Source organism: Tinamus guttatus, unplaced genomic scaffold, assembly GCF_059628265.1.
Source record: "Tinamus guttatus ecotype Peru unplaced genomic scaffold, ASM5962826v1 Tinamus_guttatus_pri_ptg000314l, whole genome shotgun sequence".
NCBI classification, from domain to species: domain Eukaryota; kingdom Metazoa; phylum Chordata; class Aves; order Tinamiformes; family Tinamidae; genus Tinamus; species Tinamus guttatus.
The window spans coordinates 12,534,343-12,557,071 of record NW_028288848.1 but is presented as its reverse complement, the minus strand read 5'-3'; the positions used below and the strand labels follow the sequence as shown (position 1 = coordinate 12,557,071).

Below are 22,729 nucleotides of genomic sequence, written 5' to 3'. Positions count from 1 at the left end.
ACTTTCGGGGGAAGTACCACTACGTGGCTTTTCTGCTCTGACATCCTTATGCAGCAGCATTTGCTTTTTGCCCCTGAGAGAGCGCAGTAATGAGAGAGGCGCGATGTGCCCCGGTAAAGCCAGTGCTGGGCTCCTTCCCAGGAAGCCTCACTGTTTCCAGCTTGTTGGCTTCTGTAGCATTGCAGGACTGGGGCAGGAGGCTGCCAAGCGGGGTCTGGCCAGTGGAAAATCACTGAAACAGCCAGGACTTGATGGTTTGCAGAAGGGTGCAGCAAGTACTGCAAGGTGCGCAAACAGGCCACAGGAAAAACTTTCTCTAATTGAATGTTACTGAACCACCCCAATTCAGCAAGCTGGTCAATTATTCCAAGGGACCGAGTGGCAATGATCCACTCTATTTTCCTGATCTGGAGGTTGATCATATCATCTTCACAGCCCTGCCCGGATTTTCTTGCGTATTTTAGAACTAAAGGCAGTGAGTAGCTTGTTCACTCTGGAATGAAGTACATACCAGTACTTGATGAGAAAAAAAAACAATAATTTGTCATTTGAAGATACTAGGATTCTGACCTGCGAACATATTGTACCCATGGTAATTTCGCTGATAAGCTGTGTTCTCTGTAGTGTAACTGATCCAGGATTTGGACAGGAGTTAGGTTGGGGTTTTGACTCATGAGCTGGCACAAACCGCAGCAGGATGGTGCAGGAGCTCTCTGTGCTCAGATCACCTGCAGTTCCAGGTCACAGCTGCTGCCTGGGGCCGTCCCTCCTGCAGCACACGGTGCAGAATCGTAGAATCATTAAGGTTGGGAGAGACCTTTAGAGATCATCTAGTCCAACCACTCTGCACACACGGGGTCATCTGGAGCACATGGCACAGGGTCACATCCAGGCGGGTTTTGAAAATCTCCAGAGAAGGAGATCCTTAACCTCTTTGGGCAGCCTGTTCCAGTGCTGTCACCCTCATAGGAAAGAGATTTTTCCTTAAGTTCCTGCACAGGACAGTATACCTGCTTCTGAGCCAGCACAGCTCACAGCCCGGGGTGCTAACAGAACTAAAAATCAGTGGCAGATGCAGTTCTGAGTTCTGAGCTATCATGGCTGAAAAATGGAAACCTCGCCTATTCCTCTGTCTCCTGGGACTAGCTTCCAGCAGAGGGACGGGGAATACAGCCTGAGCAAAGAGCCCTTCGCTTCTCCCTCTGCTGTCCCTGAAGAATGGGCAGAGTAGATGAATTTGCCAGGAGAAGGTATTTCTGTGAAAACAGGGGTTTGCTTTCCAAGTGCAGGATAAGGTCAGTAGTTTCTTAGATTGTATTATTTTACTAAGAAGGTAGGAGCAAACAGGATGTGGGTAAGCAGTTGGTTGTTGCAAGGCAACAGCTAATTTCTCCTGAAATACTGCTAATCAGTGCTGAGTATTTAGCTAGTTTAGGATGTGGACAGTAGGTCTCCAAAAACTGCAGGTATTAAATTATGATTGAAGTTTTTTCCGTCAGATGTCCTGTCTTTAGATAGAAGGTAATTTGTTACTCAAGCTCGTGGCTAGGTGAATATCCTGAGCCATGAGCAATACATAATAATCTGCATGGGCCACTGGAAGATAATTGCATTAGTTAATGAATACTAGGGTTAATTAATTACCAATTAATTACCGTAGGTTATAGATAGTTAGTTGCCCATAGCAGCAGTGAATCAGTTACTGAGGGGAAAGGGATATGTTACAAAATGAATTGTTAGTTACAGTGGCTATAGGAAGTTGGCATTTACTTTCTGAAGAGGAGAGGCCTTAAGAGCAGGAAAGCCATAGCTGTAACTGTGAAAGCTCTCACAGTACCACTGCGCTGTTCAAACACTTGCTCACTGTTGCTGAAGTCTGCAAGTTGACTTACCAGGTACCATTCCTGCAAGAGTTGAGGTTGGGTAGCTGCCTTGTCCAGTTGGGGGCACGTGGGGTGGGTAGCCAGGCAAGGTGGTGCTTGCCATATCACGACCTGGAAAGGAAAAGAATCAGGAGACATGATCAATAGGGATAAGATCATTCAATATTGTTTTGATATCGTCTTATGTCCCACCATGAAGTGACTAGCAGCTTGATAGGCAAGTGCTGTGTGACGTGCTCGTATGTCTGCTGACCTTCCAATGAAAATTTTGGCAAGAAGACTGTGACACTTTTGATCTCAAGCTGTAAAGATGGGTGTTAAAGCTTGTCTTCTTGAGGCTCAAAAGAACTGGGTTTATTTCGCTGTAGGTATTTGAGCCTGTTAGAAATTCTGGATATGTTTCTGCTACATCGGTATGGCCCAAGCTGCGTAGAGAACGGCAGCATGTTCATCGCCAGAGTAGCTGAGGTCTTACATGCAGTGGATGCAGTTCCAAAACCATGGGTGATGTCTCAGCGCACAGTCAATGTGGAAACCACTGCAAAATGACTCAGGAGTTCTCTGTGCCTCTCTCTGTTCCCACCTCTGCCGTTTCACCTGCTGATTATTTTAGCCAAGTCACTTCACTGCTGTGTGCTTCTTTTTCATGCTGCAAACTCTTTGGGGCAAGGACACACTCATTACTTTTGCACAATGCCTAATACAAGAGACATCTAATACCGATTAGAATCCTTCCAGTACATATAATAATAGAGTTGAGGAGCTTACTTTGATTTCCACTTCATTTTTATCATAGGTACAAGTTTTGTTAATAATTGCCAAAACCTTGGTATCTTTTTTCCACCAAAAAAATAGAGAGGGGAGTGAACTGGGTGGATGATTACAGTTTATTTTTCATCTCTTAGGAAGTGCAGCTGGAGGCTTCTTGGTTGATGCCAGAGGCATTTCCTCATTTGGATTGGTTAGTCTGAAAATGGGCCAGCCAGAAGGGCATTTTGCTGTTAGCGCTTATTGCATTTAAATGAACTAAAATCATCTCAGAAGCTGCTGGGAGTTTCAAGCCAAAAACAAAAAAAAAATAAAAAAGGCTAAATAAATTAAGATAATCTTTCCCCCACAGCTGCTGAGAGATTTACAGCTCAACCTCCAGTGCTGCCTACTGAGATCTCAGCTTGCTCCAATCATCCAAAGCCTTTCACATTCCCTAGGTGAGTTGTAGCTCACCAAGAAGTTTGTGCCGTTTCTTGTTCCTTTATTAAATTTTCTCTCTCCTGTCTGTTCTAACGGCAAGGGGACTGCAGCCTGATTCTCCTTTAGAAATGCCAGTTTAAGTAAGGCCCGTTAACACCACTGGAGCCACTGGAACTGTGCTGAGGTGTGTGAATGGAAGAAGAGTAAGAGTTGTTTTAGGTGTATGATAATTGATAAAGTAGGTGTTGGGACAACAAGGAAGCTTGGCAGAGGAATTAAGAACAATTAAAAGTTACACAGCAGAGCAACGATTGAATCAACGTGTAGAGTTAATGCTAACTCCCCAAAGAGGAAGTTTCTCTAGGAATGGGGGGGCTACGCCAGTGTCACTGCTCTCACAGATTTTGACTAAAGATTGCTGAAGTGATTTGTTCAATAAATAGAAAAGCAAGTTCCTTTTTGTACCTAAAGAGGTTCCTGACCCCCTCTTCTATTCTTTTATCACTTTTATCATTATCCTTGCTTTAGCAATTTGTAGTTAAACAGTAGGGCTAACACCTACTAGATATGTTTCTTTTTATCTCATATGCTTTTGAGGAAACAAAATTTTGTTTAAAAATCTTGTCCCCTTGGTTTCCTAGGTTGTCTAGTCTGAGATATAACTGTAGGTGATGAGTGAGAAAACCGTGTTGTGAAAAGTTAGAGAGAACATTGTATAGTGGCAGGCAAAATTAATTCCTTTGGAGACTTCCATTCAATGGGAACACACACATGCTCTCCTACTTGATTTAGGCGTGTAAGCCCCTATGGTTTTGTTCAGATATGAGTGCGCAGAGGCTGATATTCAAAACTCAATATGGATAGTTCACTGGGAAGTGGTCATCTCTCAAACCCAGAATCAGGAGAAAAGAAATAACAAACCAGGAGAGTATCAACACAAATAAGAGTCCCAGAGAGAGAATCTCAAAATGCTGCTACATACAACCAGCCCCCTTCCCTTATGTCTGCTCACAGTAAACAGGTAAAGAGGATTATTGAATTCTGGTACTCCATGGCAAAATAGCATGTGTCCTGTTAACAGCGTTTCTCCAATTCCAGCTACTCCTCCTACCTTCTCCAAGAGCCTTCAGAGTGATAAACACAGTGCCTTTCTCACTTTATCATAGTGCCTTATCCTTGTGTGAAAGACACGCTTTCTCCTGTCTCTAATTCTTCAAAACATATTAAGGCAACTGCATCTCTTGAAACACAATGTCTTCTAGGTTAGAGGATGAGTATATGTGTCTGTATCCCTGTAGGACTGTACTATTGGAGAGACTCTGTCAGGGAATCCTTGTCTTGGAAAGTGCCAGTGCCCAGAGCATAGGGATTCTTGCTGGCTCCACTGAGGTTCTGGGCCAAGAGCACAAAAGTCTGCTGTTTGCTTGCTGCAAGTTTAGAGTTTCAAGTCTCACCCGACAAGACAAAGGGAGAATGTTGGATCAAAAGAGAAGAATAATGTAGGAACATGGAGGAGGCAGAGGCAAGGCTTGTTTCTTGCATCAGGAGCTGTAATCTGCGCTCTGAACAACTTGACTGTTGGAAAAGCCCCACTAATGTTCTGTGACAGTGGGGTAAGAGCAGCCTCAATAGTCTCCAAGTCAAGGTCTCTGAACACTAAGATGTTTCTCCCTGTTTCATACCAACCACCCTTCACGTGCTGCAACGTGATGCTTCAGTCACCTTCCACAAGAGTTTCCCCAGGACCTACCGTAAACATCTTCCTCTCTTTCCCTACTCCCACCTGCTGCTGCCATCTCCTCCAGTCTACTTTCTTCACTTGCACATTTGAAGGCCTTAGTCGTGTTTCTTTGGCTATAAAACTGTGGTCCCTGCCCTCCCTTGCTGGTCATGGCTGGCATCGTGCCCTGCTCCTTGGCTCTCTGTGTGGTGCTGAGGTCCCCGCTCGCCCTGCCAAGCGGGCAGAGCCATGCGCTGCACCCGGAGCAGCCGGGCGCTGCTCACTGGCTGCTCCTGCATTTACCCAGCTTCTCAGCAGCTGTAACAACCCGCGCTGAACGGCCCCGCTGACAGTCCTGAGCTGCCGGGGTCACCCAGGCTGCAGTCATCTGCCCTGGACTGATGCATGGTGCTCTGGCCATGCATGCAGTGCACAGGGCCTTGTGCTGCTTTAGGTAACACAGGATTTCACTGTATAAACGGTTCCATACTGAGCCCCAAACCCATCCAACTGGGGCACCAGCCACTTCTACATAGTTACAGCTTTTTCCCCGCTTTACTCTACAAAAGTGAAGGCCAGGCCTGAAACGCGCGGAGCTGCGAGCACATGCTGCACAGGCAGACGTGACGAAACGTGGCTGTGGTTGGCCCCTGCACTCAGAGAGCTTGCAGCATCTCCTGGCCTCGCCGTGAGACGAGCGCGACCCCCTTCCAGCAGCATCCCCACTCGCTGCGTGCGCGGCCAAGGCCGTTACCTGCTATGAGCGGCTGGCTGCCGGACTGCCCAAAGTGGGCGCCGTGGTGGAGGAAGGCGCCGTAGCAAGGCGTGGACGCATCGTCGGACAGGGCCAGGTGGAAGGGCTGCAGGTCAGCCTGCCCAGAGCCCGCCGGCGTGGTGGGGGTGAAAGGGGTGAGAGAGGCTCCATGAGGCTCTTGCTTTATACTGAGGGGAGAGGAGAGGTTTTCTGTGGTAGGGCAAGGGATGGACACGGACAGACAAAGGGAACGGGGACGGGAAGAGGAGGGGGGGAGGGAGGAGAGGAAGAACAAAATGGGTAAATGAAAATGGAGTGGTTAAAATCTACAGGGAAATTAATTTAAAAATGGAAATAAACATAAAAATAAAAGGGTTAGGGGTAGAGGAGGAGCCAGTGCTGAGACAACAGCAGTGAACACACCCGGGGGCTAGGCCTGAACTGCAGTGATGCCTCTGCAGGGCAGCGGGGTGTGAGGGTGGAGTGCGGTGGCAGGGGAGGGATGGGATGCGGGAACGGAGAAGTGAGCGGGAAGCATGCGAGACGGGAGGGACAGGATGAAGCATAGGGCTGAGGAAAGGAGAAGGATGCTCTGAAGCTTCTGTGCTCCCTTTCCTACTCCTTTTACTTGCTGGCCTGGCGGCTCGGGAGGTGCAACACTGACACAGTTTGGCCCAGGAAATTGACCACTTTGTTTCCTCAAACCCAAGGTAGCCATCCCTAGGAAAGCTGCACGATAATGGGCATCTGTTAAACAGGATGCTCAGTGAAATGGCCAAAGCCTGCAAAGCCAAGCTCCATAAACACTTTGACAAAAGAGGTACAGGTTAAAATGAAAAATGGGACTGTGCCATTCATAGGAGGATAGATGGATCAATCAATTGATCTTGTTTACACTGGCACAGTTGGAAGCTTTGATCATAAAAGCTCTCAATACTGACTTTGGTAGTTCCTAAAGTACAGGGTTGCCAGGCAGATATCTTGATGGAGAGACAGAAGGGGAGAGGGATGTGGGGGACGTTACAGAAGGTCTTATTGTCATTGTCGTTTTCAGTGGGTCTCCATTTCTGTTGGGAGAACTTGCACAGGCAAAAGATAGAATCCTGAAACTGCTCCTAGCCTGGCTCCCACTTAAGAGGTGTGGGAATTGTAGAACTCAGTGACCTAAAACACGGGTACACCAGCACCCCCAGTGTTGTTGGGTCAGCCGTAATAGAGTCCTGTATTTGAACACCTGAAAGGGAAGTTTGGATGATGTGATCAGATCCTGTCCAAGTCATCTAGCAAACCATCCACCCTCAGGTAAACACAGTAAAGCCAGTAAACGAAATCCATTTCTGTGCAATGCCAGCAAGTATAACCAATGACATATGAGATAAGTTAGCTCTAGTGGTTTTGATTTATAAAGAGAAATATAAATGTGACATATAATTAGGTCGTAAATCTGACTTCATTAACGCAGAACTAGCTTAATGAAGTCTGGGCACCTTATTGTAAAGCTGCAGTGTTCACCTGGACAGTAAAGGGCTGGGCCGTTTTGGGCTGCAAATGCTGTTTATCTTGAAGGATTTGTCTCTTAGAGGTTTGCTACTGGCAAAAATGATAGTTTGCCATCTGTGCTCTCCTCCAGGCTTTTCTGACCTAGGTTACTGAGACTCCTTTTCAGGAAAGATGGTCATCGATCAGACCGTTGGGAACCCTCAGAAAGATCTGGCCAGTAGGTTGCGGTTCCTCTTCTGTGAGCAGAGGTTGCTTACGTGAAGCCTCTAGGGTGCCAAGTAAGGACTAACATTTCTTCTCCTATTTTGCCATAGGAAACTCTTTAGCAAGGACCTTTCCTGGGGGATTATAGTGAATAGAAGCTGAGTGTGCAGTTAATTAGAATCATCAAAGGAAGCAGCACACTAGCATCCAGATTCCGCTTCACACTGCTGTGTACTATCCTACAGCCCCACACGTGACTCTCTACATCTCCTTGCCCAGTATCTGTAGACAGAGAGCCCCCAAAGCTGGTTTTCTCCTGGCTCCTCTGCCATTGGGTGGCAGGGGCGCACAGATTTACCTCCAGGCCATGCAGGCAGTCACCAGGTGCTTGGCAGTGCTGAAGCCTTTATCCAAAGTAGGTAAATTCTACCTAGATGCTTTGGATTAATGCTGTTACAGATCTATCTGCAGACAGAGGGCCGAAAGCTTCCATGTTTGCAGGGCCAAGGGTCAAATGATATTATTCAATGAAGCCGTTTGACCATCATATCTAAGCAAGATGGGGACACTTCCGTGCTGGGTGTTTTCCAGATTCCCTTTACAGGCCTGCCTAGAACACAAGAGAGGATCCTAGGGCAGGTGTAGGGAGCCCCAGGGGAAGAAAGGGCAGGGGAGGAGGTGGACTCGGGAAACGTGGGTGGGCAGAAGCAAGAGGTGCTATGGGCAGAGGTTAATCCTGTTTGCACAGCCCCCAGGCACATTCGGCTTCCTGGTCCCTCCCCTGCTTTATTTCTCTTTTAAAGCGTGGAATTTTCAGCTATAATCCTTTCTAAACCACAGCATTTTTCAGGCGCTCTGTGTAAGTGAAACCATAATCTCTGGTAAAACAGACTGCTTAAGCTGCTGTAGCATTAGGCCAATCTGATCCAGCCCTTGGATTTCCTCCCTGCCCAGCCACCACAGAGAGGATTTCAGCCTGAAAGACCGTGCAAAGCCCTTGCGCTGGGAACAACAGTGGCGGGCCTTGCCTTGCAAAGCTGAGAAGGGTTAAGGGACCAGAAGCTATTTGTCCCAGCCTTCGGAGGCTGTTAAAGCCGCTGTCAGACTCACAGCACAGATGAACCCGGCCCTTTCTTGAACACATCAAGGCTTATGAAGAAAAATTCCTCACACCTTCCAGAGGCAGCAGCACTTACTCAGTGCAGGGGGGATAAAGAAGTCAACAGTAACACGGCAAAGAGACAGGGATACTGTGATGCTAAACACTGTGCGTGCTAACAGCAGTGGGGAGGCTAAGGCCAGACAGCAAATGATTGCACAGTCAAAATTCAGTCTCTTATGTGTCTCTCTGTTTATCTGTCAGTCTCTCTGCAACTGCATAGCCATAACTTACATCCTGTACGTCTGCACTGGCGAGTGGCGTTTACACAGTTTTACTTCTGTGTTGTCCAGCTCTCCACTGACTAAAAGCACCTAAATTCTGTCTCCAATATAAGTCCTGCCACTGCTATGCTGGAATAATTGCCCCAGCAGTGAATTATAGCTCCAAAGTGTGCCAGTGTAGACGAGATCAATTGATTGATCTCTCCATCCACCTATGAGTGGCACAGGCCCATTTTTCATTTTAACCACCTCAAACTTTGGCTGCGTGTTTTTTGTTCTCACTTCTCATGCTCTCTTTTCTCTAATTCTTTCCTGCCTGTGAAGGAGAGAGATAGGAATTCCGTACTGCCCCTTTCCCTCCCAGGTCCTGCTCGTGCTGTCCAGCCAGCAGGCCATGGAGCTTTTCATGCCGGTGCATCTCGCTGCGAGGGGTGTCCCTCAGTAAGATGGCATTAGGGGAGCCCAGAGGAGGTATCCATCAATGTCTATTGGCATGGAAATGGCCTAGTAATTGAGTTGGGAATGGAATGAGTTTGCAGCCCTCTCCCAAAGAAGCAGATAGCTCTTCTCATTCCAGGCTTCTTTCTTCTAAATGGCACATGGTATCCTTGGTTATAAGCAACCTAAAATATCAGCCATTGTCATGGTGGGGGAAATCTGGAAGGATCAGCAGGATGGGATAAAGCTGCAAGTGTAGCAGAGGACTGAATATTTTCTGCACCTTCAGCTCCTCTCTTTCTGACTGTACTTGCTGAGTTATGGCTGTTTTCCTTCTTTTCTAACTCTCTCCTCTGTTATTCTGGCGGAGAGCTAGAACTGGCCTAAATTCCCCCCACAAATGAAGGGATTTTGGCCAGACAGGGTGAGCGGAAGATTCACGGCTTTGGGTTCCTACAGAGACTCATCTGAGCTTTTATCGTGCTCCCTGCTGCTGTTGGGAAGGGAAGCAGGGGGGTTCACAGGGCCGGATAAGCTGCTTGTTTTTCGCTGCTGGTTTCCCGGCTGCGGTCAATGCTCCTTTTCAGCAAACAAGACTATCAAGATGGCACATGGCTGCTTAGGGGGCTGGCTTGTGCACACCCCGGTGATACAACCCTGCCTGCTACCGTTTTGGCAACAGCTGGCGTCCTTCGCCTTTTCCTGGGATCTTCATAAGATGCTTACCCGATCTCAATGCCTCATAGTCTTTAGAGCACATATCCTTACTGCATCCCTATAGGGATCGCCGCTTGGTCCATAAGGAACTGACACCAGAGAAGATAAGGGGTGTACCCAAGTTGATGTAGGAAGTCTCTGTCAAAGTTGAACTTTCTCCTAGGTGTCTTGAATCCTATGCTTAGCCCCTAGCCACTGAGATGTCTTTTTTTTTTCCTCTCTGTTTACATTCTGTCCATTCTAATAATCTCATTCTTAGAAAGAATGGAAAACAGAATGGGACGGAGTCCTTAGCAGTCGTAAACTGATGGATTTACACTACAGCCAGCAGAGCCATTTCACTTTCTGCCCTGTGAGACCTTGCCTCAGAAATTCCCAAAGCCATGCGGAAGACCAGCATGGCCTGGCACGTCATATTTTTCAGTTTTCCTCTCTGTCATGTGAGAAGAATCCTTTTTTTTTTCATTTTTTGGTAGTATCCCAGCTTTTCTTCTGCCAGAACCTCATGCTCAAGATATAAATCATCCCAAGGAGTTTGTTTTTTAATTATCTGCATTAATATCAGCCCTTTGTTAGACCAACTGAAAAGCATATAAACACTAAGGTACTTCTGGTTATACCTTTCTTGCTTTCTCTTTTCCTTGTCTGCTGACTGGGGAGGGAGCCTTGAAGGCTCAGGTTTATTTTCTTTTTTGCACAGACCCGCTGAACGTCAACTCCATGAGGCTCTCAGCATATTTATTTGCAGGTGGAGCTGGTGAACAAAGATATGCTTTAAAATCAGGGGCGCGGGGAAATGATGTGCCAGGGTATTTGGCAAACAGGCAGGTTCAGTGAATTTTGCTCTGCTGCCCCCTTCCTTGAGTCCCAGCCCCTGAGGGTGTTGTGTTTACAGATGACTCCCTGTCTTACAGGGAAAGGGAAGCATGAGCTTAAATTCCTTGGTGGTTTGGGCTTGAATGTTAGCACTTAAAGAAGATGCCTTTGAAATAGATGCTGGGAAATGTAATTAGAACAGAGCAGCTGGCAGCTCCCCGCAGCCCGTGCGGGCGCAACGCGGGGCTTCGGCACAGAGACCCCCACGCATCGTAGCATGGGGCAAACCGCCCTGCGCAGTCCACAGCTATCCTACCCCACCGAGGAAGGGGCAGAGGCTGCCACAAGCTCTCAATTCCTCCGAAAGACACTAGTGGGCAACGTCAGTTAATGGGCAAGCATCTGACCTGGGTAAATCCAATGCAGCTGATGATGTTTGAAAGTTGCCAGCATCTGCTGACAGGGGTTGCCTCACTCAGCTGTAAAGCTCAGTCTTTCTGGTCAGTGCACAAATACCACGTCACAAATAGTTTCATCATAGCCATCTTATTTAGATCCTTCATTCATCCTCAGAAGAAAAGCTAAAATCTAATCGTTTGGAAGCCTTTCTCATTCTAGTTCCTAAAAGTCCCTTTTGGCAGTGCAGAGCGTGGCAGCCGGCAGTGCTGCCCTCTTTCCGAGGGAAACGGGTTGGGAATGTCCCCTCGCTGCTCTTGCCATGAGCCAGCTCACTTAAACGCTGATTTAAGGCAGGCAGGAATTCTTTCAACAATGGATTTCATCCATTTCTGGGTTTCTTGCTGCAATACTTCTCCAGCCTACAAGCCTTCTTCTTCAGCATCATAAACTTACTGTTAATGAATCTTCCATTGGAAGCATGGAAACGGTTTATGTGAGTCCTTCCTTCTCCCTGCTGTTTCTGTCTGTTCCCGGGATCTTTTGTCAGACTTTATCACCCCCGGCCATTTGTTCAGGGGAAGAGTAGTAGTAACTAACGCCTTTTGCCTCCCCAGCTCCCTGGCAAGATAAGATGTTATCTTTCCTTGGGCATGAGAAGCTCTTGATGATGTTTAGAGGTCCTGTGAAAATCTACTTCTGCTGATCTTAAGCAGCAGATGAGCAGCTTCTCACCGCCTCTTTGCAGGAGTGAGCCCTTATTTCAGAGCGAAGCGGGCGCTTCGAGGGCAGCCCCTCACCCCTCCACCTGGAGCAGCTCTGCGCCCCAGCCTGACGTACTCAGCACTGCAGACTGACTCCGCGGGCCCCATCTCCCCGCTGCTGCTGCTGCGAGGTAGCCATGGGGCTACCACACGGCACGCGGGCACCCAGCGAGGCGCCAAGGCTGCCCCACGGCTGACAGCCCGGCCGCGAGCGCCGCGGCCAACTCTGCTTTGGTGCTGTCTGCAGGATTTGCCGTCCCTTGAGCCACTTCTTGGCTCCCCGCGGGTGGTTACGGACGTGTTACTCCAGCCCTGAGCAGAAATTTTCACCAGTGTGAACAAGGAGAAGGGGAGGGAACTGCTCCCCCTCTCAGTGTAATGATATAAATACAGCTGATTCTAATGCCCGTTTTAATCATGATTTAAAACAGCAAGCGGGATCAAGCATCATTTGCACTATGTAGATGTTTTCTAAAAGGTTGATTTTTATGGGCGGTAACAACGACATATTTTGACAAATATAACATTTACACTAAACATGGTATTTCTTTTCTGCTAAGCAGATGAATTACATCTGTGCACATTTATTTAAGCAATTATATTGTTTAACATAATTTGTCTCTACATATTATTGTGGGAAAATGGTGAATGATGAGTCCATGTTATTGTTTTATTAGATTATTAACTTTTTACTCGTGATTTGTGTCAAGTTATATATGGATGGAAATTAGAATTCAATTAAAAACAGTAATTATAATTTATTCCTACTAATTAAATAAAATGACCACAAGTACCCTGACTTCCTAAATAGTGGAATCAGAAAAGCAAGCTTCTCTAAAAAGTATATTCTTTCACTTGCTAAGTGAAAGAAAGGAAATATGTATATGTAAAAGAAGGAAATTGAACTGATTTTGGAACTTGACTTTAGAACGAATAGATCTTATCCCTTCAAGCCAAGCTTAATCACTCACTGACAGAGGAAAACAAATGTTCCTGCTTTTTCAAATCCTAGTTTGCTTCTTAGTTTTGAATGAGCTAGTTGTTGAACTGAACAAAATTCTCTTCATTCACTCACTAAGCTGAAATGAAGGAAATATTATCTCTTCACCTTGCAGGAGGCTGAAGTTGTCAAAAAATGGTTTATCATTTCAACAAACTTTTCATGCAGGGGTCCAGCCATGATTTCTCCATGATTAACATCACAACTTTCTTCAAAACTTCAGCAGAAATCGGATGCTGTTTAAGCACAACTTCTGTGTAATTTAAGGGTCTTTAAGACATAGCAATATTGGCCTTAATATAAGTAATTATGATTTAATTTGGCCTAAGTTTGTTTTAAAAAGGAAAATAGTAACTCATTTAAAAAAAAAAATAAATGAAAATTCTGACGCTATGACAGAGCCTGGAGGAAAGTGAGATCTGTCGAGTTGCTACTTTTTTGGTGCCTTTGTTTGAAACATCATGAACTGCCTGTCAGGATTTCTCACTTTGGATCATATTTGTTCCTGTGGGGAAGAAATGTCTACTTAGTTGAAACTGCCAGGATTGACATTTTCTTTACCTTTCCTATGGTCTTAGGGACCATCAAGCTGGTAAAAGCTGCTCTGTTGCGGTGTGTTAGCCAGGAGGCGGCAGGCCGTGTGCGGAAGCCTCCCGTGCCGCGTCTCGCACTGCGCTGCCTTCCTGCCGGGCACGGCCTGCGCCGGTGGCCAGAGCTGCATCCCCAAACTGTTCCTGTAGGTCCCCAGAACTCAGAACTGGGTTCGGAGCTGCTTCGCTTCTCTCAGGCAGGCCTGAGAGCATTTTCTAGACAGAAATTACCTGAGAGATGGTATTTGGTACTGGCTCTAGGTAACTGTGCTGCTAGAGACCGTCACTGAATAGAGGGGCAGGGAAGATGACTGCCCCTTTTGCTGCCCTAATGTCATCTCCAGAAGGACTCCTTGCTCTTGTGCTAGGACACCCTGCAGAGTCAGCCATTACCTTGAGCAGACCTACCCACACAGTACAAAGTCTGTGTGTAGTCACCTGAGGGTGTAAGATTTAGTTGCAGTTTATAAAAAAGTCTCCCCATCTCAGACTTCCCAGACAAAAAAAAATATCACCAGCTCTTCCCAAAGCAAAGCCTTGTTGTTCTCAACCTTCAGGAGGACTTTAGAGCCTCACTGACCCAGGACTAGCTGGATGCTACAGCAAGCTTCCTCAGCTCACACAGTTCTGAGAAAACATCCCTCCAAAAGTCATCCAAAACATCAACAATAAGTAATTATCCAAAATCATGGATAAGATTATGTATCTAACAACGTCATGAGGTATTTAGGTATAAATGATGCAGAGTTCCCTTCATCTATGTCAGAGTTCAGTGATACTGAGGAGCTAGAAATGTTACGTTATTTGCATTATCCCGGTCCAGACAGAGGCCACGCGCCTTGCCCAGTGCTCGGTATGAAGCCTGAAACCCAAATTCCTTCCAAGTCAAGAGCAGCTGCAGTCAGCAGACACGTGGCCCAGGACAGCAACGCCAGCCTGCGCCAGCCTGTGCACTGGGTCACGCCGAGCACCTGCAGGCAGCACCTCGGGGCTGCGCTCGCTGCAATATCCCACTTCGGGGCTGCCCGGGACCGCGGCCCCAGCCTCTGCCTTCCTCAGGAGGCAGCACTGAGCCCCTGCCTCTCTGCTCCTTCCTGAAAACACTGCCCAGCCCCATCGCCAAAACATCATGAATCATTCATCTTTAATAGATTATGCAAATAAAGGACATCAGATCGATGAAGATCAATAACTGCGACCATTTAATTGCCAGCAAAACCATTTTAAGAATGAACATTATCTGCAGTCCTTTCTTAGGTAATGGCACCATTAATCCAAACGCTGGATCCTGGCCTAAGTGTAGAGGAAAAATTCTCCAGCCCTCCTCCCCGCTGCATTTCAGGGTGTCGAGGTTTTTTTCCCCTTTCATTTCCAGTTTCTGACTTTCCCCATCATTACCACCAATGAGCAGCTCCTAGCGCTAATAGTTCTGCTTTTGTTACTCTGCGCTGATTGAAATGTCGCATACAGATTGAGATGTTAGTGCTAAGTTGCCACCTGGGAATGTCAAGCTGGGTCTGAAATGAACTTTTCTCACTCTTGGATCCAGATGGATCAGATGAGGATGTTCCCAGGCTGAGCTGGGAGTATTCCAGGGACTGGGATGGCGCTGGTACAGGGTGAGACATGGGGAGGATTTTCTGCCTCTGACCACAGCCACTTCTGCAAGACTAAATCTGTCTTCTCCTGTATCCTGAGTCGTCATGTCCTAGGTTTGGGCAGTATCTCCTGCCTTTGGGAATTCATCTCTAACGTTAACAGGCTCAAATGTACCATTTCTCTTAGGGAGAAGGACAAAAGAGAATCATCTTCATGGCCCCTTTGAATTTAAACTCTGCAGCTTCAGGCATCTCACCTCAAGATCCAGCTAAGGGGACCTGCCTTCCATGAAGGAAAGACAACCCAGCTGTTCTGCTGGCTTTGCCCTCTTCGGATAGGGAAGTATTTCGTGTAAGAGATGTAGGTCTGCTAGGTGGTGGATGCTGGATTTTGTCTTGCATATGAGTATACTCAGAAAAGTGACACAGTTTTGCCACAGGTGACATGTTTTTCTGGTGGGTGAAGAAGCTGTGTGGCTACAAGGCTCTTCTGCACCTTTTAGGGACTCTCGGTGTACAGTGACCTCGTGGTTCTCCGTCACACCCTGCAGACCCCACACTGGCTCTCCTTGGTGTTTGGGGTAGCTGTCGCTAACTCTATGTGGTCCAAAGTTTCTGGTAGCTAAATGTTGCATGCAGCAAAATCCCTTTGCAAAGTGTTTGCTGTACAAGCAACAGCTGCCTGCAGCTTCAGGGACCCCAGGGGCTACTACTCGTTTGTTTGTTTTTTCAGGAAAAAGCAGAGATATGAGCTCCAGCAGTCCTGATTCTGCTCCATCACAGGGCAGCTCTGGCCAAGAAGCGGCAGCTCCTCCCTTTGCTGACAAGACACGGCTCTGCCGTGGGTTATTTCCCAGCGCATCCTGCGGGGTTTGGAGAGTGGGGAGATCCTAACTGGGACAGGGCACCTGAGCCGTGCTGGCCGCTTTAGCTGCCAGAGGGGGCTCTCAGATCTGTGGTAGCTGCGCGAGCAGGAAGCCCTAACGGCTGCAACAACCCCTAGAAGCCCCCTAGAAGAGGCTGTGGCCGCTGGTTATCTCGGGTGGCCCCAGACGCACCCAGACCAGGCACTCTAAGGCAGTGCCAGCACGGCATGCCCGGGGAGCCCAGGAGAAGCCTGTGCTCTTCAGGTCGTGCGAATGCGCCCAGCATGGAGCACATTTCATGGAGCGGCTGCTGCAGCAGCTGCCTCTGTCTCTGCGCATCCCACGCTCTGCTCTCTGGCTCTTCGTCTTGTGTCCTGCCCTGGCTTCCCAGTCACACCTGGGTTTAATGTGCCCACAGTAAGGGAAGGAAGGAGGCTATGAATAAATTCCTTATGCCAGATGCTGCTGGAGACTCATGGGCCTGAGGAAGAGGGAGTTTAGCAGTCACAGTTCAGCGAACTTCAGTATTTAACTTGCAAATGCCCCTTCCAAATTCCAGGGGTGAGTAAAACATACATTATTATCGTTCTCCTAGAGCTCCAAGTGTGGATCATGGCTAAGCCATGAACCTCATATTCTCAGACACAAGGAAGAAATCACAGTGCACATTCGGACATACTCATCCCCTGCCGCCATCCATCCCTAAGCCCCATCCGGGCACAGCTCCTGGCTCCCTCCTGCGTTCCGTTCCCTTGAACTCATCCCTTGGCACCTCTAGCAGGACCCCAGACTGCCAGCACTCCCCAGCTCAAGCTTCTCTGCATCTCTTGCTTCCTCCACAGTCTTTCTGTCTCTTTCCGTGTTTGCCACAGAGGGGTATCTTGCATTAGCAGAAAAAGCAGAAGCTAATGGTGATGAGGGAAATAAATAAAAAGCTTGAATCTGCTGTTTGGTCAGGCAGCTTACCGGTCACCACAGGGTATGTCTGGGGTCCTGACACGTTGGTCCCCAGGTCTGGGTTAGCAGAGGTGGATAGACTTGATTTGACTTCATCGAGACCCGGGGTCAGAGCTGGGAGGGAGTACTCATTGCCCTGGGGAGGAAGGAGAGAGACAGCTATTGATGCGCAGAGAGGGGCGGCCGGGCGCAGCTGGTGGGGAGGGAGAGGGAGAAGCAGCCCTGCACAGATGGAGGAGGAGGAGGAGGCAATGAGGAAGACAACGTGGCGAGAGGGCTGGCTGGGGAGGTGGCCGGGACGGGCTGCTGCGGCCCGCGTGCTGCGGCGCAGGGGCGAGCGGGGTGGCTGAGCACAGGCCTGGCCTGGGGGGCCGGAGGCCACCATGTCCTGCGTGGCTGTGGCCAAGGGGGCGTCTGCAGCGCGAGCGCGGGGTGCGGGAAGGAAGGGGAATGGCGCGTCCCCATGGCACTGAGCAGCAGGAGGGAGCAGCAGCACCCGCGCTGGGCACGGGGAGGCAGGGCCAGGGGCGCGCGGGGCTGCCCCGGGAGGGCTCTGCCCCGCCGGCCCCGCCGGCGCCGCCCTCGCGCCTTGCAGACAGACAAAGGAGCCTCCCGCGCGCCCTGCCGCGCTGTGCACTGGCCTATGAAATTGGGGAGGGGGCAGCCACATGGCCAACAGAAGGGTGGGAGGGGGAGAGCCATTGAATGTGAAAGGGTGTCCTGTCCGGGAGGCTCTGGTAATTGCCTTTTTATTGTGGCAGCCTCCGGACCAGACGCGGGAGCTGGAGAAACCGGGAAGGCTACAAAACAGCAGGAAAAGTTGCTCTGATTAATATTACGTTAAATTAAAACTGATTTTCTGCTCTTTCTGCTCTGTTTTTTTCCATGCGCTTCCCCAGCCCCCTCCGTGTGGCTCCCCCCGCTCCGGGGGGCTCCCCGCGCTGCCCCCTCCCCGCCCCGGCCCTGCCTGCCCAGGACTGCCGAGTCATTTCCAATTCCTTCTCGTATTGATCTTCCTGTAGAAATCAGTTTTGTAATTAGCTGCAAATTAGGCCTTCTACTGGGGGTGAGCCTGCCCCCTGATTTATCACCAGAGTAATTCGCTGTGATCGGAGAGAAATTAAAATGAACTCAATTAGGCTTCGGATTTGCTTTATGGGCCCTGCTCAGAGTTTCAGGGGGAAAAATGACTGTGCTGGTGCTTAATAGTCTAATGAAAGTAAATAAAGGTTATTCATTGTAATAAACCCAGGGACTCTGGGATGAAGGGAGTCCACAGCCAGCCTCTCCTTCTCTTCCTTTGTTGGTTTATGGCTTGGGGCGGTTTAAAAAGACTTTTGATTTTCATTTTATTAAGACAAACAGCTTTTGGGATAAAAGGCTGGGGAAACAGGGGAGTGAAGGGAAGGGAAGGGGGGCAGAGCTGCACAAGTGCAGAAAACTAGGTTGACGACCAGAGTCAGGTCTCAGCTTTGGGCCGCGAGGGAAGCTCCTCACAAGTCCCTTGCGCCGGGGCTGCCTGGCTCCCGCAGCGACACGAGCCGCCAGCGCGCGGGGCAGCGCGTCCGCGTGCGGGTGTCCGTGCAGAGCCGGGAGCGGGGCTGCGCAGCCGGGAGGAGCACGGCAAGGCAAGGCAAGGCGGGAGCACGGGCAGAGCCGCCGCGCACACGTGCATCAGCGCAGTTGCAAATGGAAAGTGCTGTATCATGTGAACGCAGCATGGGCATAACAGCAGGACAGCGCAAGAACAAGGGATGGAGAGAGGAGGAGTGATTCCAGTGAGGGAATCTCCCTGCCCTCGCCCTGCGGGCTCCTCTGGGGCTGCATTGCCAGGCTGGTCCTCACCTGCTCAGATTTGATGTGTTCTGATGTTTGAAAGACGTCAGGGTAAGAAGGACGCTCAAAAACTCGATCTAAAGCTTCCAGCTGCTGCTGGGTAAAAGTGTCAGCACGAAGGTGCTTCCGCAAACTGTCCACGCTGCTCTGGGAATCTCCGTTGGGAACCGAGCCCTCGGATACATCTGCAGGGCACAGACAGAGAAAACGGAGTTAGCACCACCCTGGCTCGGGTCAGCAAGGGATGGGAGCAAGAAGGGAGCGGGAGGAGGGGAGCCCTCGGCTGTGCACAGGGAGCCATGTCCCTCCTGTGGGGTGCGGAGGCTGGGGAGACCCGAGCGGAGCCCCTTCCCGGCCTGCCGGAGAGGCTCCCGCTGCCTCCGGGGCGCTCTGCCCAGCGTGGCTGGGGCTGTGGAGAATGGTGCTCAGCTCAGAGATGAGTTTCGGTTCCACTGATTTTCAGGGTTAAAAATTGCCAAATCCCCAGTGCTGAGCATAAAATGGGAGCGAAGCACAGCGATTAGCGTCGGTAGAGGGCTGCTGGAGAGGCAGCTCGCAGACCGGCTGGCGCGGAGGAGGGAGCTGTGCTGTCCTGCCGAGGGCTGGCGAAGCCTGAAGCGGGGAGAGTGCTCTGATACAGCTTGGGAGCGAATCCGTCCCGTCTTCGCTCCCTAGTCGCAGTGGAAGTTATGTCTCTGTTGTGATTTATCTGGTATCTGATCATGCCCTGTCACATCCCAGATGAATCTTTTTCCCCCCTCCCCAGATATCCTGAGTGATCCCATTTCTGACTGTTTCACACAGGTGAGTCTCTATGGAGCCTTCTGTCCTACCCAGCATATGTTGGTTTCTGTTCGGATCTCTGTGCCCACAGGTAGCTGTTTATTTATCACATCCCCTATCTCTGTTATAAACCTCCCACCAAAACAAGGGGAATCTTTGTCTGTGACTGTCCCTCTTCTTATCCACATCCCAATCCCACTCTGTGGGAATCAGCCTCCACTGAAATCCAGTGTTTTATCTAGGAGAAACCCCTCTTGTGGGATAAGCAGCATCAGAAGCACATCTCTGTCCGCAGCAACCCTTCGACACGGTCCGATCTCACTGCAGAGCGTCTCCTGTCACCTTCCAGGTGTCTCTATCTCTGTCATGCCACCCCATGTCTGATGTGCTAAGTCTGTCTCTGTTAGAGCCCACTCATCCCCTTCGAGGTGAGCTGAATCCATTATAAATGTCCTGCCCCATCCAAAGTGAATCTTCCTGTGTGATAAACCATCTTTTCACCCATCTGTTTTTTTTTCCTGTTATCCCCCAACTCAAATGAGGGGCATTTATCTCTGTTATAACCCCTTCTTATCTGAAGTGAGCGAGTCTCCTGCTATTAGCATCTGTCACAGCCAAGGTGAGTCTGTCTGTTATAACCTCCTGTCCCAGCTGAAGTGAATCTCCCTTTGTCATAATCCCTCATCTCATCTGAGGCAAGTCTGCTCATTAGCATCTTCTCTGGCCGTGCTGAGGGTCTTTCCACTGTCACCGCTCGGTGTAACTTTGGAGAGCCCAGGTACACGCTCACTCTCCCGCATCCGATACATCTCTGTATCCACCGTTCTGAATCTCTGCCTGCTGTCTTCATTGGACAAAGGTCCGACTGTCCTATGACTCTGTCTAACCTACAGTCGGGTTCTCCCTCCTACCTGCAGCTTCCTGCCTGTTTTGCACTGTTATTCCTGAGACCTCAGCCTCTTCCAGCAGCTTCCTGTCCCTGGAGCAGAAGGAATTTGCTGTCTGGCAAGGAAGTGGTTGAGGCACCTGCATCACCCTCTTCCCTCCACCCCGTGATGGAGAAGGTGCTCATGGCAGGACACTGCTCCTGCTCCCGTGAGACGGGAGTGCCATTCCCTGTGGGAAGGCCAGGAGCGTGCTGCTCGTCCCCATCAGCCCTTAGCCCATGGACAGTGCCATGCTGGCTGCTTTCCTGGCACACTTCATGTCCAACTGGTGGCCCAGAGTAATAACTGAGCCTGCAGCCTCCTGGCTATGAGATATATCCGTTTATAGGTGATTATATGATATGATATAATCAATAGTACATTATATACAGTAACGTAGTACAGTACCACTCACAAGACCATAGACAATATTACATATTGATTTGTCCGAGCCAGCAGCCTTCCCCTGAGCAGCCCCTTCTTTCTCTCTCTTTCTCTGACTCTTTCCCTTCCACCCCTAGCCAGAGTGGGGCCCTTAACTGGCACTCATCCCTGGCGGGTTCGCTCTCTTCAGGCTTATTCCCACAGGGGCAAACCCTGATGTTCCTGAAGGCTGCAGCACATGACAGCTTTGACAAAGAAAAAATAAAGCAGGAACCTGCCTTGCTGGGCTGCATGCTGTGTTAGTTAGTGCAGACTGCGCTGTTGCTCGAGGATTGGCTTTCAGAGGACTAATGTAACTTGGGTCTCAAGCTCCTAACTGCACTAGTCACTTCTCTTTGGTCCCCCCTGCAGAAAGCTGCCAGGGAGCTTCTGGGTCCAGACTCGGAGGGAAAAAAATGTCTCTGTAGTGATGCTTGTCGTGCTTTGCCTGCGCCTGTGCGGCCACTTGCCTGTAAGGCTGTTTTTCCGCATGTGTCAGTCGGTGTGCGTGACTGTGTCACCATTTTGTTAATACGCCCCGGGGTTTTTGCAGTCAGTCACCGCCCTGCTCTGCTCTGCTGTAGGTTCTGTCTCACCCTATGAGTCCGAGCAGCCCTTGGACTGAGGGGGCTCTTCTAGGTTTATTTGCCTTTCCAGGATGGCAGCCCTGCAGCACGCACGGTGCTTGGTGTGCGTGGCGGGGGCTCAAGCAAACACTCAGGCTTCCTTGCTTGTCATGAAGCCGGATTTTACCCTCTGCAGCTTGCCCTGCCCTGCAGGCCTGTGCACACAGGTATTCCCAGCTCGTGGGTGTCCCCGCGCGCGCGGCCCCTGCCTTTGTGTGCAGGAGCTGAACGCAGAGCCTGCCCAAGTTGCTGCAGGAGTCTTTTTCCCTTCATTTATTCAGGGGCCCTTCAGATCTTGACAAATCTGTCACTCTAAATTTGCGAGAGATTATGGTGCTCTCTCCCTAGCACGGAGAGAGGTGATATATGATATCTGCTGCCCCTATTGATTGCCTGATCTGGTGGCAGAGGGCTGGCGAAATGAACTTGAAATGAACATCATGCCTCAACTCATTGTGCGTATAATACACTACTTAATCCCACATTTTTCAGCCGCTATGGAATTCAATTGATCAATCATGTCCCTCTGATAGTACTGTTTTAGGGGTTATTGCTGCTCTGCTCACTGACCTTTTTTATTTATTTATTTATTTGTGTGAGTGTGTGTGAGGGTGTCTCTGTGTGCGTACATTTGCCAAACTCAGGGCCTGCTGATAAGAAAGGTCCTCGTATAGCCGGTGGGAAATGAAAGGAAAAGATGATGGGAGGAGAAGGAGAAGCGGCAAGGTTAGATAACGAAGCAAAACGATCGAAGCAAGAGAATAGGCAAGCATGGGAGGAAAACTTGTGAGGAGGAGGGGAATGAGCACTCGGACAGGAGGTCTGGGTGTGTGCGCGCGTGACAACCCATGAAGTCTTGACCTCTGCCTTTAAAATCTGCAAGGACAGAATTCAGGCAGAGAACCGTAGGCTCTCTGGACACGGCCCTTGTGTCACTGCCTTGTACCAGGACTGGACTGAATGATGGCAGGGCACACAAATACCAAACCCCACTGCTCTAACATGAGTTGTGCATGCAGCAGTTCACTGATGAAGCAGTGAAAATTTCAGAGAGATGATCCCGAAAGATAGAGATTTATAGGTCTTGTATTGCTAGCACCTCAGAGGTTCACAGTCATGGATCAGTATATTTGCTCCAAAACCAAAGGAATGTAAATCCCCTGTTTAGTTACTAGTATCAGAACATATGGAGGGTAGTGGGTTTTTTTTTTTTTTTCATTTTTTTTCTCCATAAACTTTAAGGGGCAGAACCTTGCATCTGTTTTTAGATGTAAGTTGCACAGGGCTCTGCGAGTCACAGTTTTGGGGGAAGCGCAGACACTGTAACGTGCAGCTAGGCCAGGGGAGCGGGTTCGAGC

At 49.3% G+C, this 22,729-nt stretch overlaps 1 protein-coding gene across 2 annotated transcripts in view; it reads right to left on the bottom strand.

Moving 5' to 3' along the window:
* Positions 1-22,729, bottom strand: part of PAX2 (paired box 2) — a 77,164-nt gene that overhangs the window by 4,390 nt on the left and 50,045 nt on the right. The window contains exons 6-9 of one of the 2 annotated variants that reach the window (XM_088528827.1): positions 18,623-18,798; positions 16,787-16,913; positions 5,549-5,758; positions 1,893-1,994 (exon numbers count right to left, since the gene is read on the bottom strand). In XM_088528827.1, the coding sequence (XP_088384953.1) occupies positions 1,893-1,994; positions 5,549-5,758; positions 16,787-16,913; positions 18,623-18,798 (615 nt within the window). The remainder of the gene's footprint in view (positions 1-1,892; positions 1,995-5,548; positions 5,759-16,786; positions 16,914-18,622; positions 18,799-22,729) is intronic. The other variant, XM_088528828.1, reaches the window with a different exon arrangement.